Source organism: Syngnathoides biaculeatus, chromosome 16 (assembly GCF_019802595.1).
Source record: "Syngnathoides biaculeatus isolate LvHL_M chromosome 16, ASM1980259v1, whole genome shotgun sequence".
Taxonomy (NCBI): Eukaryota; Metazoa; Chordata; class Actinopteri; order Syngnathiformes; family Syngnathidae; genus Syngnathoides; species Syngnathoides biaculeatus.
In genome coordinates, this window is record NC_084655.1 from 14,660,264 (window position 1) to 14,674,183 (window position 13,920).

Below are 13,920 nucleotides of genomic sequence, written 5' to 3' on the forward strand. Positions count from 1 at the left end.
TCTCCCCGTTATGAGGCTCGAGCCCACCTTCTCTTGACCACATGCTGACTGAGGGGCTTGCATTCCGTTGTCTCCCGTCCTGCAGATTGTTGTTGGTGAGCCCGCCGGGCCAGCTGATGTTCAGGATGTGTCTTCAGCACCCGCTGATGACGGTTTGTACTTTGCTTCGGATCCATAGAGGAGGGCTGCCTTGACTGCCTACTACATATCCATACGTCCATCCATCCATTTTCTTTGCCACTTATCCTCACAAGGGTCACCGGGAGTGCTGGTTTCAATTCCAGCTGTCAACAGGCAGGAGGCGGGGTACACCCTGAAGTGGTTGCCAGCCATTAATGTTGCATGTTTTTGGAATGTGGGAGGAAACCGGAGTGCCTGGAGAAAATCCACACAGGCACGGGGCGAACATGCAAACTCCACACAGGTGGGACCGGGATTGAACCCGGGTCTTCAGAACTGTGAGGCCAACGCTTTACCATGCCACCCTCTTAATCCAAACATAAATGTATCTGGATCTTAATATGGAACGACCGACATAAATCAAATATATACAGTAATAATAAATATCTATCGGCGTTATTCTGTTGAGGGTCGCAGGGAAGTTGGATCCATTCCCATCTGACCGTTATCGTGCGGTTGTGAGCATCACGTAGCCACACTGTATGTTTTTCTTCTGGTATGTAATACTATTGAATGGAGTCAATCTTACGGAAACTCAATGGGTCAACAGTTATTTTTCTCAGCAAACACTCAATAGTTCCAAAATATCGGAATATACTGTGATATATGAACAAGTGTCATCCAAAATACAGTAGTCCACAAATCATTGATCTCTTTGGACTTGTCCACATTTATATAACCAGTCTATTGGGGAATTTCACATTTTAAAGTGACTATATTTGCAACACGATGATTTGCTTCTGCAACCTCTGGTTTTGTCTGCCCAGGATTATTCGATCTGCTGCCGGTCCAAACGTGAAAAAAACATCAGTCCAGGCCTCCCCTTTGACTGCAATGAAGGTGGAAACGAGTTCGCTAAATGACGGTTGATCCTATTTTTCCAGTAGCTGTTCACTGGTTAGCTAAAAGTGTTGTTAAGACACAACAAACCGCATGGTGTGACGCCCTTTAGGTCAGCTTTGGACCGTCCTTGGTACACATCGTCACACTGCTTGAACTCCGTGTGTGTCCAAAATGAGCATGAACGTGCTTCTCCCAGTCAACAAGGCTTCGCGCCTTCCTCCCCGCTCCTGTTGGAACATTGCGGGGGTGTTGGGCGAGCGGACCCCCTGGTTTCCCGCCTCCGTGATGAATTTGGAGACGGTCTGCCGTTCAGAAGTGTCATGTGTGTGTGAGATCAACAGTAGGGCCACGGGGAGTCATGCACAAATGTACACTGAGGCCCAAGAGTCACATGTGCATAGCGGGTCAACACCTGTCAATGTGTCAAATTAAACATCATTTGGACAATTTGTTTTGGAACAAAAAGGAGAAGATGATGACCGTGAAGAGATTTAAAAAAAAAAAAAACATGCTTGTGGCGACTGGGTTGGTGCGATCCAAACCACATGCAAAATCTCACAGTTCACATACTGCATACATTGACCTCTTTTCTCCATATATATCCTTACATATAGTGTATTTCACACAGGTTTAATATAACATTTAAAGATTTGTAAGAAAAACGCAGAATTTCGCTGTGCGAGAGAATAATTTTAAGTGGAAACAGACACACTGACTATGGCCCGTCACTTGATGGTACGCAATAAAAAGACAAAACACTATTTTTAGCACATGAGCTTTTACCATGAGAAAATATGCTTTTTTTTTTTCCTCCCTCAAAACTCATAATAAACGAGACAAAATCAGTAACAGTTGTAAGTTGACAAGTAGAACAATAAACACTTTTCAATAACTTATGTTTCTGATTACGGATTTTTAAACACAGAATAACGACAACAGCGTGTTCCTTCCTGCCATCATTGATGGGGATGTGAACTCCACAACAGGACCTGACTTTTTGATTGCATTCTGCAAATAAAAAGTCCACAGTGTACGCAAACAAATCTGGACACTTTAATATGTTAAATTGGGTGTAAGGAATGTGATTGGTTCGACCAAAAAGTCACCTGTGTCTCTTTCAAATACAAGAAAGTGCGCGCACATAATTTAACGCACACACCAAACAAACATAAAGAGCAAACACACACTTCACATACAAACTCAAGGCCACAATCACTGAAGGTTGAACCTTTAAAAAAAAAAAAAAAAAAGTAATCCCCATTGTTGAGTTAGAACCCTGACTTGCATGACATTGTTACATGATGTTTTCAAAACTGGTGATGAAGGCTAACCCTTAGTAGTAGTTGTGGTAAATAAATAATAATGTGGAAAACAGAAAAGGTCGCAGGTGTAACATCCTCACCTGCTCGTTTTTTTGGGATTTGTCATACTAATCACATCTGCTGAATTCCAGTGTTTGCGATGGGTTAGATGGAATTAAATATGGTAGCGATGTGGTCACCGTTTTCATTGGTCATCAAACATTATCGTAGTCAACTTAACTTTGTTGTGTTTACAATTCGTGCGTCATCACTATGGCGGACCACGCGGATGCATTTGGAAGTCTGCTCTTTATCGTTAAATGCCAATATTTATGTGAACGTCCAAATGCAATTTCTCTCTTTTCATCTTAAAACAAACATCCGTGTGGAGAAGTCACACCGATTTCCGCAGTTCCGTTCAGATGCAGGAAAACTGGCACGCATTTTTGCCAAGTCTTTGCGTGTCACTTCCGACTTTGGCGGAAATGTTTTTTTTTCTGCTTCCTTCTTCCCTTTTACTCATTCCAGGTACAGTTATGGCTTTTTCAAACAGTAGCGTCACTGAGGAGTAGCTTGAATACTTTTATTAAGACCTGGAGCGTCCATACTCTGAGTCCATTTTGTGCTCCTGAAAGTCACAATATATGATTCGTCGGACGTTGGGTTTTTGTGAGCGGAAGCCAAAACGTCTGCAGAATTCTGTGAACTCACCCGGAATTCTGAAAAGTTTTACATTAGCATTGCCCTCATAGCTGCCTTGCTTATCCGTTTTCGATGCTTCCTCATCCTCCTCTTTGGATGCGCTGGAGGTCTAACGTTCAGCGGCCCTGCTGGAGCTACAGAACGTTGTTTGGTGGCCGAAGTTGTTGTCTCTGTGGGGACAAGAAATAACATATGTATTATTTGTGTTATAAAAATAACACCATGTGCAGTACAATATTGTTTTGGAGCTTGAAAATGTCAAGAACGTGTGGATGCAAAAAGTTATGGGAGTGTGTCAGCCTTTTTCGAGCGCTTTTCTCAGCTATTGTCCTGTGTATAAACGAGGGATGTAGTACAGGACGTTGAAGTTGACCCCCAAAAAAATTGCAAGCTTTTGAGTCCTCATCGGAGTCGTAACGGCGTCAGAAGGCCACCAGCTGCGATCAGCGTAGGAGGTCAAACACCCAAGACCCACTCGTCCGCGTCGCTTTGACTTTAAGCGAGTGTCGTCGTCATGGGGATGTCACTACGCATCTAATTATGTTAATGGTGGAGTGCGGATCAGTTCTTTGAGCACGTAGTTGCTCCACAAACTGTCGCTTCTAAATGCTGCCTCTGGTTACTGCAAACATTTCACTTTTTGCTTCTCCAGCAAAGTATGTGTTAATATTAGAAAATGTATCTATGGATAATAATAACTCCTGTTTAAAAAGGCAGCCATCAATTCCAATGCTGTCCAAGGAGTGGAGTTACATTTATTTTTTAAAAGTGGTTTTAGGATTAGACTCGGGAGGATAAGCAGTTGGCCTGGGGAAAACTTTCAGGAGCTTTGAAAATGTTTCCTAACCTACAAAATAAAGTCTGCTACGCGGCGCGCAAGCTGAGGATGTCGTACCTGGCCACGGTGCCGTTGTCGTTTGCGGGTAACGGTGTCTGCTCCTTAGGCGGTGATGTTCCTCCTCTCGCTTCTTTTGCTGCACTTTTAGTATCTCCTTCTCTTGGTCCAACCTCTTGTGAAGCAGGAGCAGCTCTTTTCTCTCCTCCTCTAACCTTTGCTGCGCAATCTGCAGAATTCTCAGCTCCTCCGGAGTCTTGTTGTCTCTCCGCCTGGTCTGTTCCCCAGGGTCCGGGTTGGGTTCTTTGGTGGGTCGGAACCTGCTCCCGAACCTGCCAATGGCTTCCTCAATTGGGCTCCACTTGGCTTGAGTGACGGGCTTTGGAAATGCAGATTTTTCTTCCTCCAAAGTTGGACTGCGTATTTGTGTACCTTCATTCCGGCCCTTTGGTCCATCCTCAACAATCATTATTCCGTCAAGTTTTACGAGCCCCTTGTTATCTTCAACCGTTTGATCTATGCCAACGTGAGCCACCGAAGACAAAGTCTTGTTTCCTTCTGGCACCCTTTCTTTGGTCTCCTTATTCTCCATTTGGGTTTTAGTCTCTAGGAACCCTGTAGAGTTGTGTGTCCAGTGTGGGCCAATGAGAACAGACTCTTCAGGTAGAGATGATTCCTCTCCAGCCAGACTGTAGCCTTCGCCAGGCCGAGTGAACGTGTCTCCTCTGGGGCTCCAGTGTTGCTCCAGGAGGTCCACCAGGAGGGAACCCTGGTTCTGTTTCAGCTCATCCCACTGATGTAGCTCATCCTTGGTGTGCACCTTGACCTTGAGCGCAAAAGTTCAACAATCATGTATTGAGTACTCAGCGATGCAATGGGCTTGAACAATGTGTTTTAGTTTTGTTTTTGTTTTTTTTTTTTTTTCATGTAGAGTACCTGTCTGTGTCCTTGGCTGAGAGTCCGGTTGTGAAACTGGTCCTTGTATCCGTGGTGCCGGCGAGAGGATTTTCTCTTCAGTATCGGCTGTCTCGGCGCAGGCTGACACCGGCACTCCACGTGGTCCATTACCGACACCACCGCTTTAGCATAAGTGGGTCTTTTGTTTATGTATTCGATCTTCATGACCTACAGAAGACGAGGACGAGTTACCCAAAATCGTTTTTGTTGTCGTTGTTGTTGTTGGGTATGTACAGTGCGGTTGCTTGCCTGCAGGTATCGAGTGTGTGTGACAAAGGGGACGCACTCCAGGCTTTTGGTGTTACAGCAACCGGAGCAACGCTGAACCTCAACGCACGGCGGCCAGAGCAGGAAGTTGGCGTTGCTTCGGTCTAACATTGCCCTGGTGACCTCCACGACCTCGGTGCGAACTTTACACACAGCCTGCTGGGCTGGCTGAGCAACTGAGGAAGGAGACAAAGACAATTGTGAGCCTGATAAGCAACATTAGAGGTGGCGTGATAACACGAGTGTGTGCACTTGGATTATGACGATATTTAAACATTATTCCTTTTAGCTGCACATCAAATCATAAATTAATTGCTGGATTTTAACAACATTGAATTTGTTCCACCACAATTAAAAACAATTACAATCAGACACACATTTGACTGATAGCTAAAATGAATTATCTGTCTTCAATTTATGTTGTATTTCCCCAGGGATTTTTTTTTTAATATTTTTTATGACATCATTCTCATTTCGTATTCCACAGGATGTTGCACATGGAAACAAAGCCATAACAATAAAAACAAGCTACAAAAAGAAGTGATAATAATCTTTTTGTTCTATTTTCCATTGAACTTTTCTGCTGAATAAAACAATACCTATTCCTTCTGAAATGAATGAATAAGGCTTTGTAAAAAAAAAAAAAAATTTTATTAAACTTCCATTCCTGCTGCTTTGGGTTGTCTTGACCTATTTCCATACAATGATTTTTTTTTTTTTTTTTTTTTTTTTTTTGCAATCACCAGTGGTGAGTGACATGTAGACTGTAAGTCACAAAAGAATGTAATATATCCCGGGATGTGTACCCTTAAAGTATTTCATTCCAGTTTGTGACTACAAGCCAACGTGAGAGGATATGAAATACTAGTGGGACATTAAAACATTCATCTATATTAACATATGGTTTAATGCAATGGTTTATTCTCCTCATGCTGGAGGAAATCTTTTGTGGTGGTCCAACTGTTGGAAATTGATGCTGACCCCTTCAGACGTGTTAAAAAAGGATAATGAGAATGATTTTTACACACTAAAACCAAAATTGTCAAAGTAATCAAGGGCCGAAGAGGGGCCCTAATGAAGATAGAGTGGGTCTAAATTCATGAGGAAAATCGGGAATCCTCCGTGGCAGCACTCCAACATCCGAGTAGCAGTATTGCGCGTGCATTTATCATGACGTGCATCCTGCACGTTAGCAGGCGTGTCTTTTCTGGCTTCTTTTTGGCGGGTTTGGGTGTGTGAAAAGAGAAAAGAAAAGCGATGTGATCTATTCCTTTGGTCGAGGTCATAGCCGACCAATCTTTCACAAAGGAGGCGGATAAAAAGAGGGGAAGTGGGGTGCTTACCCAGGCTTCTCGGTACTCTGTGACCTCCATTTGGTGCTGAGTTTCCCTCCTCCTCATCTAAGACAAAGTGGTAAACACAATTAATGTAACATCCCAAATTATTGATCGCTTTTCATGTTTCTTCTCTTCCAGGTCTCCCCACTTGTTATTCTTTAAAATGTTACCGGTATTCAGAGTCATTGCCACGCCATTAAATGAATAGAATACGACTTGTCAGTATTGGAGGATAGTGCATTTTCAACATTGTCTTCAATATTGCACTAAGATAATACATGCGTGTTTAAGACAAAATTCAGGCAAATGCAGGAGGTGGGTGGCTACAAATGTGAACAATTTGAAGCGGGATGGCTGGTCTGCACTGTTCTGTGTGAGGTTCTGGTTTTAAATTAGGGGCTAAACGACTTTTGTAGTCGACCATAATGTGATGAAAGTCGAGCCCAAGTCAATGAATCGATGTGTCATTGATATTTTGTCAGCACAATACAGCGTTCCCCAACTATTTTTGCGTGACAAAGGACAAATAAAACACTTGAAAGTCCTTTGTGGAGTGCCCGATGGCAAGAGAAAATGCCAAAAAGGTCATTTGCGAGTCGTCACCTTCGAGAGTCAATGCGATCCAGATTAATGAAGTCAACTAGTGGGGTAATCACTTCGACCTTTATTTTCTATGCAAAAAAATTTCATCACGTGAGTCCAGTTGACTATGCTGCCATTGTTGACAACAAAATGATCGCACGTATGCATAACGAGTTGAATTCAAACGAACAGTTCTTTACCTACGGAATCAGTGAGCAGAAGCATCTGAAGATCTTCAATGGATGAGATGGGACTGTTTCTAACCAGCTCCACCAGGGCTGCAGGAAGTGGATCCCCCTGGAAAAAAAAAACACACAAAACATGTATAGAAAAATCTTTATTTCTTTAAATCAAATAAAAAGGTCACTATGACGTTGTAACGTACTGAAGTGTATTGCTGCCACACAAAAAAAAAAGGTTGCTATCACGTGAAGTTTCATGTTATAACGTTGTATTTTTCATGTTATAATGGGGTTAATTACATGAATTACATGAAATGTTTCATGTTATAGTGTGAAATGAACCATGTTAAAAACATGTAATGTATCACATTAAAACACGAAACATATCACGGTAAAACCTAATAAATTCTACGTTATGACCTGAAAAGTTGGCGTCAACTTGTTGTGACCCTGTGGTCACTCACATCCTTCCAAGGTGGCATACAGGAAGACACAGCTAGAAGTGGACTCTCATTGAGTGTTGCAGAAAACATGGATTTGGTGAGCATTTTATGGAGTCGTGGTGTACCAGAATATGGCCTCTTACACATGGAACTAGAACATGGACTAGAACCGGAGGTAATTTTCTTTTGGGTGGCGGGGTTTATTATTTATTATTTTCTACGTTATAACGTGAAACCAATCAACGCTATAACATGAAACAAATCACGCAATAAAGTAGAGCGTATCATGTTATAACATGAACGTTTCACACTATAACGTGCAATTAATCACATTATAACGTGAAATATATTGTGTTATAACATGAAACATCCACATTATAACGTGAAAAACATCACATTATTACGGAAGCGTGTTGCTGCCACACCCAAGAAAAAAAGGTCACGATCACGTTATAATATGATATAGTATGTTTCACATTATAATGTGGATGTTTCATGTTATAACATGATACATTTCCGTGAAAAGGTCTTTTAGACACGTCTCTTCATTTTTCAGGTGGTAACTTGATTTTAAGGCAAGTACCAATGTAGGCAATTTAAAGAAGTTAAAATGGACGCCAAACAACTCACTATAAAAGGCAACAGAAACGAGATTTGGGCTAACTAATCTTCGAAGCAAAGTATAATAGTTTTTTTTTTTCCATGGACTTTGCATTCTGAAGAAAATTAGATGCATGTGCAGGAGTAATACCTGAAGGGGTTGAATTTGGTGTTGATCCAAATAAGGCTTTATTTCACCATTTTAACTAGTTAATGATGAAATAGCACTCGATTAATCCTCGTGCAACCAGTATTTAACTAAATGTGAGCAACGTGCCGCATTGTAATCACGAGCTGAGTGTGGGTTTAACCCCCCCCAGTCATTATTGGGCAAGTGGGGGCCGGGGGGTTGACAGCGGTGGAGCTGGGGGGGGGGGGTGAGTATCAACCAAAGCGGACACACAATGGTCACTAAGAACGGCTTGAATGACTATTGGCGTTGTGTCTTCTCATCTGCTAACATTTAGGGGTCAAAGGAGCCAGGAAGGAGTCAGGAAGTGGGGGAAGGAGTGATACAGAGAAGAGAGGAGAGGAGAAGAGAAGCGAGGCAGGCGCATGTCAAAAAGGAGGGATAATACATGAATGAAAGACTTAGAGGGTTAGAATGGACAAGGATCAGACATTGGCTCGCTGGCACTGGTTCAAATGCTCTGCGGACACTTTGCCGTTGCACGCAGGCACAGGCGGCGAAAAGGAGCTTCACAGTGTGTCAAGTGCATCGTCATACTACCAAGGAGGGAGAAGAATGCAATCAGTTGGCTTGAAACTAATGTTGGATGTTCTGAAAAAGATGGAAAAATTGCCATTTTACGCTCATGAAGTGTCAGTGGCATGTTACGTTTGTGTGTTGCTAAGTGAATGTTACTCAAATGTAGCCTAAAAACTACTAATCTAATCAAATTTGTCATTTCAGCAAAAAAGGCTTCTGTTTTTCAATAGTCCAGTACAAATTACAGTATTTTTTCTTCTACCTTTTTTTTTATGGAGTTTTCTAACACTTTCTTGATCCGTAAAATGTTCTGTATGTACAACATCAGCATGTGTGAGAGTCCGTCCGAAATCTGGAGAATTTGACAAACTCCTCTAGGAAGCAGGTTTCAGCCAAAGGAAGCGGCCATCCATGCATGAGCAAGTATTTCGAGGGGGTCCATACTATTATATGCCTTCTTCCTGCATTGTCGGTTGCCCTTTTCAGAGTCTCCGACAGCCCGGCCGGGAAATGCCTGCTGTAATTCCGCTCGCATTTCTGTTGTAGAGCTGCAGATGCCCCAGAGGAGTCATCATTATTTCCTTTCCTCGCCAACAGAGCCAACCTGCTTGCTTGGGTAATTGTGTCTGATGTTAATTATAGGACTTTTTTCTTTTTTTCACAGACCTGCCTGCTGGCATGAAATGTAATTTTAAGGAAGTGTTTAGAAATGTATTTCTTATCGTTTGGCTTCTATTAAACTCAGTATTGATTCATACAGCTTTAATTTATACAGGAAATAATAGCGTTGAGTATGTATGGGATTTAGAAGGGATACAGATGCCCACAGCACATACAGAGTTGTGTTTTAGAATTAGTTCCTAAGGTCTGGTTTCTGCAAAAGAAGAAACCCGGTAATGCCGCAAAAGCAAAGTGACATTGGGTAACTGATGATTATCCACTCAATATCTGAAGTGAAATCTGGGTCGTCGACCGGTTTGCTACTCGTTGGAAGAGACAACACGTCAGTTAGACAAAAACAAATGCTGATCATCTACAATAACAAATTTCGATTATGTATAATTGTTCCATGGTACCTCCCTCTATGCATTTTATGTGACCTACTGTATGCAAGCAGGCCACAAATACCCCTTGATTCAAGTTCAGAAATGGTTTCCATTACAAAACTGAAACTACGATACAGTATTTTATCACTTCCAGTTAGGGTTCCTCCAGATTACATAGTTGGGGGACAAGAAGCGTAACCTCCTCGAGCTGCTGTTACACACATAGTCCATTAACAAACACAATGAAGCTCGACTTCTGGTTCCAGGACGAATTTAACTTATCTAAAATAGACTCATGCAAATGGGAACGTAGGTGCAGCGTGCCAAAAATACTCACGCAGTCCAAAGTGGACCTGAATCAATAACAAATGTCATTCGTGCTTTTATAGCATAATGGCACTGGTCTTGATTTTTACACAACTAGCCATTAGGCACCAATGTGGTTTTACTGTTGTACGCCCTGAGGGCAACTGTAACTCTGATGTGGCCTGCGACCATAACAAAAGTTTCACACCCCTGCCGTTGTGCGTCAGTGTTGGTGAATGTGACTTTGACCACAGAGCCAGAAATTCAACTTATTACACACACTACACACTCATTTTCATCATTTACAATCCTATGATAATGGTGTAATTTTCAACAGATCTTTTCAAATAGATTTTTTTGTCACATAAATCCCTATTTTTTTTTCTGTTATCATTGAAACAAAGAAGCCTAAAGAGCCGCGAATCAGCGCGTGTGCCGCCTCTCGACTGGACGTATTGAGTAATGCCAGGTACGTCTTCAGGGGAGGAGCAGGATCTGTAATTGTACGTAATTATGGAGGGGAGTGCTCGGTTGCCGCTCAGCACACGTGGGATTTATCACAAGTGGTCACTCCAATTAGAACTAACCGCATGTGTGCCATACATCGCACGTGACTTGGGTTTGTTTATTTGGTCGAATGGAATCAAACGAGCGTTCACTATGGACAATTTAGCATCTTCAGTGGACCTAACAGTATGCTTTGGGGAATGAGGGGTGGGAGGAGGAGTACCTGGAGAAAACCAGCATGGGGTGGGGCTGGGAGGGGAAACATACCAACACCACACAGGAGAGTTGAGATTTGAAGCCTGAAAATGTGTTTTTCTTTTTATTCCCCAGCTTCTTTTGGATGGAATTAATGGCAGCACACCCACTCAACTGATTTATTAAAAAAATAAGAATTGTAGAAAATTTAGATGCTCCAAAATAGTGAACTTTTTTTGGAAATGGTCAAAAGAGAGCTCATGAATGGCAAAATAATGAGATAGCAAAATTGTCATACTATTTCCTCAGTTTACTAAGTAACCAATCAGCTTGCTCTGATGTCATCACTATGCTGCTCACAGCTCCCACAACGCATATTTGCCTTATTGTTATTATATGCAGTGATATATCAACTAATTTGGGGGAAATTTTCATCTGTGAAACAGTGCACTACTAAAAATTCTGACAATGGTTACAATAATTAAAACAAAAAAAACAGTAGATTGAATGCCTCTGTGATGTCAATTATTATTTTGTGGGGGGGGGTTGTTGTTGTTGTTGGATCAAATGCAGGTGTTTTGAATTTTGTGGCGAGTTTTTGTATAAATGTGTTTTCCCTTTGGCGGTGGCTTGTTCAAATAAATGAAACTTTGAAAATGAAGAACAAATTCCCCCATTGAGAGACTGACTGGCCCACAGCACTTTGACTTGAAGCCATTTCGATGATAATGAGGCTGTTTGAAGTTTGCATATATGCCTTATCCCAACTTTCAAAGTTCAACTGTGGGAATTCCCGCTTGTATACATCAAAGTCCTTTTTACTTGCACCCGTGAGCTTGCCTGTCAAAATTGAGGTTTCCTTTAAATGTGCTGCATACAGACGGCATTAAAAAAAATGATGGCAGGACTTTGCAAGTTATCCATTGCATGTTATGTTTCACCTTTATTTCAAGCACTTTTGAAGGAAATGAGGAATTGAGCCATTTTTTTGTGCCTGTTGTCATACAGATCTATCGTTTTAGTCCAGAAGATTTGACTAATTATGTTTTTGTTTCATCTGACACTTGTTCGAGGGAACAAGTGACATCAGCTCTCCCAAGTGAATATAACTTTACCCCAAAGTGTGACATGTTTAAATGTCCTTTAACCCCTTTTACTGCATGTTCAGTTGCCAGGAAATATGATTTCATAGTGTTACACTGAAACTGACTTTTTTTTTTTTGGGGGGGGGGTCAATTGCTATTCATTTCTGTTCAGCACTGGATATTGTAGCAGTACATGCTCCTGCCATCGTTACAGCAAGTGTTCATCCCCTTTTTAACTGAAATGTTTTGCCTTCCTGAGCATGTGAGACAAATATATCCTGTCTTGTTTTTTTTTTTTTTTTTTTTTTTTTTTACAGGTCGTCCCATGATTCAACATCCTCAGTGTGTGAGGCAGATAGATTCGCTTTGTAGCATCACGTGACACATGAATGCCAAGTTGGAACACAACAGTCAAGTGTGAATAGCTTATCCTCTTAAAGGTTAGTGTTCCGAACGCTATGTGGAGTTGTCTGGAATTGGTAAAAGTAACATATAGTATCCTGGTTGCAATCCAACCATATGTTAATTTTATCATGAAGTAACAGCATGTGGGGGGGGTGAAAGAGAGAGAGAGAGTTTGTGGTAGTTTGACATGTGGGGCAGCAGCATCTAAATGCAACATGTGGTGTGTTCAATGAGCCTATCATGGCCGCTCACAGTTTACGGCCCCGGCGTACGTGCACGTGCACGTGCCTGCCCCTGGGCATTCCTTCTTAAAGGCACTTAATGGCAGGAATAACTGTTCACCTCGGCAAGCAGCCATCTTTGAAGCAAGACTTTTATTATCAAGCAGGTGCTCCTGGGTGATTCAGGAAAAAAGTTTATCTACACCCCTTGCATCTTATGGTGATATACTGTTGGAAGAAACATTTTATCTCGTCATAATGTGGCAAACTATATCCCTAAAATAGTTTATATGGTGTTTATAGCCTTTGCTGCAGTCCTCTCAGTGTATCACAGTCCACATATATGAAATGTTGACTTAATGGCAACCAAATTGGCCTCACAAGAAAATTTTCATGCAGCTCAGTAGTACAATTACCAACATATTACAATGACTAATTGCCATTATAATGCCAATATGATGCAATCCACTCCACGCCTAAATTATCTAAATAAACAGAACAACTGCACCACATTTGATCGTTCTAATTTTATAGAAGCGGCGTCTCGATTCTTCTTCTGTTGACTCCAAAAAAAATCATTGAACGTGATGCTTTGTCAAATTCACCGACAATCAATAACACCTAATGTTGAAGGAACGTACGCAAGATTGACCTCTCGTGGTGCGAGTGTCCCTAATAAAGTGTCCGACGTGGTCAAAAGTTGCTGCAAAGTGCAGATGCGCACTCACCTCGGCCGCGCCAAGTCGCACGCACGTCGCCACCAACGCGAGCAGGAGCTGCACGGTGGAGCTCATCTTGCTGCCCAGCCTGGAGCCTCTGCGACGGGCCGGGCATTTATGGAGACTCCGGAGGCCCGCTGTCCTCGGGCGGCGGGGACACTTGGCTCTCCCGACCCGGACGGTACGCGGCTCCCTCCCCCTGCGGAGCGCGCCCCGAGCTGTCTTCGCACGGGGATGTCCGCTATCCAATGGTCGAAGATGAAGACGCTCCGCAGCTGCCTAATTTTGTCCCCAAAACAAAAAAAATCGATTTAATCCGCATAGAGCGGCAGCTCTAGATTGCTCTGTGCAGCAGACTGATGCGCGCCAGCGTTAGTCCAAAAACTTCCGAACACCACAACAATCCGGCGTGATCAACGTTTTTAAAAAGTACCCTACTAATTCTAATAGTCATTCAAACTGCTCCAAATGTTATCCCCCCCCCCCCCCCCGCCCGAA

The 13,920-nt window shown here is 42.4% G+C and overlaps 1 protein-coding gene across 2 annotated transcripts; it reads right to left on the bottom strand.

Annotated features, from left to right (window-relative positions):
* Positions 1–1,654: 1,654 nt before the first annotated feature.
* On the bottom strand, positions 1,655–13,893 carry pdgfbb (platelet-derived growth factor beta polypeptide b). 2 transcript variants are annotated; one of them, XM_061847030.1, is made up of 8 exons: positions 13,432–13,893; positions 7,205–7,301; positions 6,429–6,485; positions 5,068–5,261; positions 4,798–4,986; positions 3,922–4,687; positions 3,036–3,196; positions 1,655–2,952 (listed from the first exon to the last, which is right to left on the bottom strand). In XM_061847030.1, exons 1-7 carry the CDS (start codon positions 13,495–13,497, stop codon positions 3,054–3,056), a joined length of 1,512 nt encoding a protein of 503 aa, XP_061703014.1. In that variant the 5' UTR covers positions 13,498–13,893; the 3' UTR covers positions 1,655–2,952; positions 3,036–3,053. The 2 variants fall into 2 exon arrangements, with proteins under 2 accessions (XP_061703014.1, XP_061703013.1); XM_061847029.1 differs by lacking the exon at positions 1,655–2,952 and having other exon boundaries at positions 3,004–3,196.
* Positions 13,894–13,920: the final 27 nt, after the last annotated feature.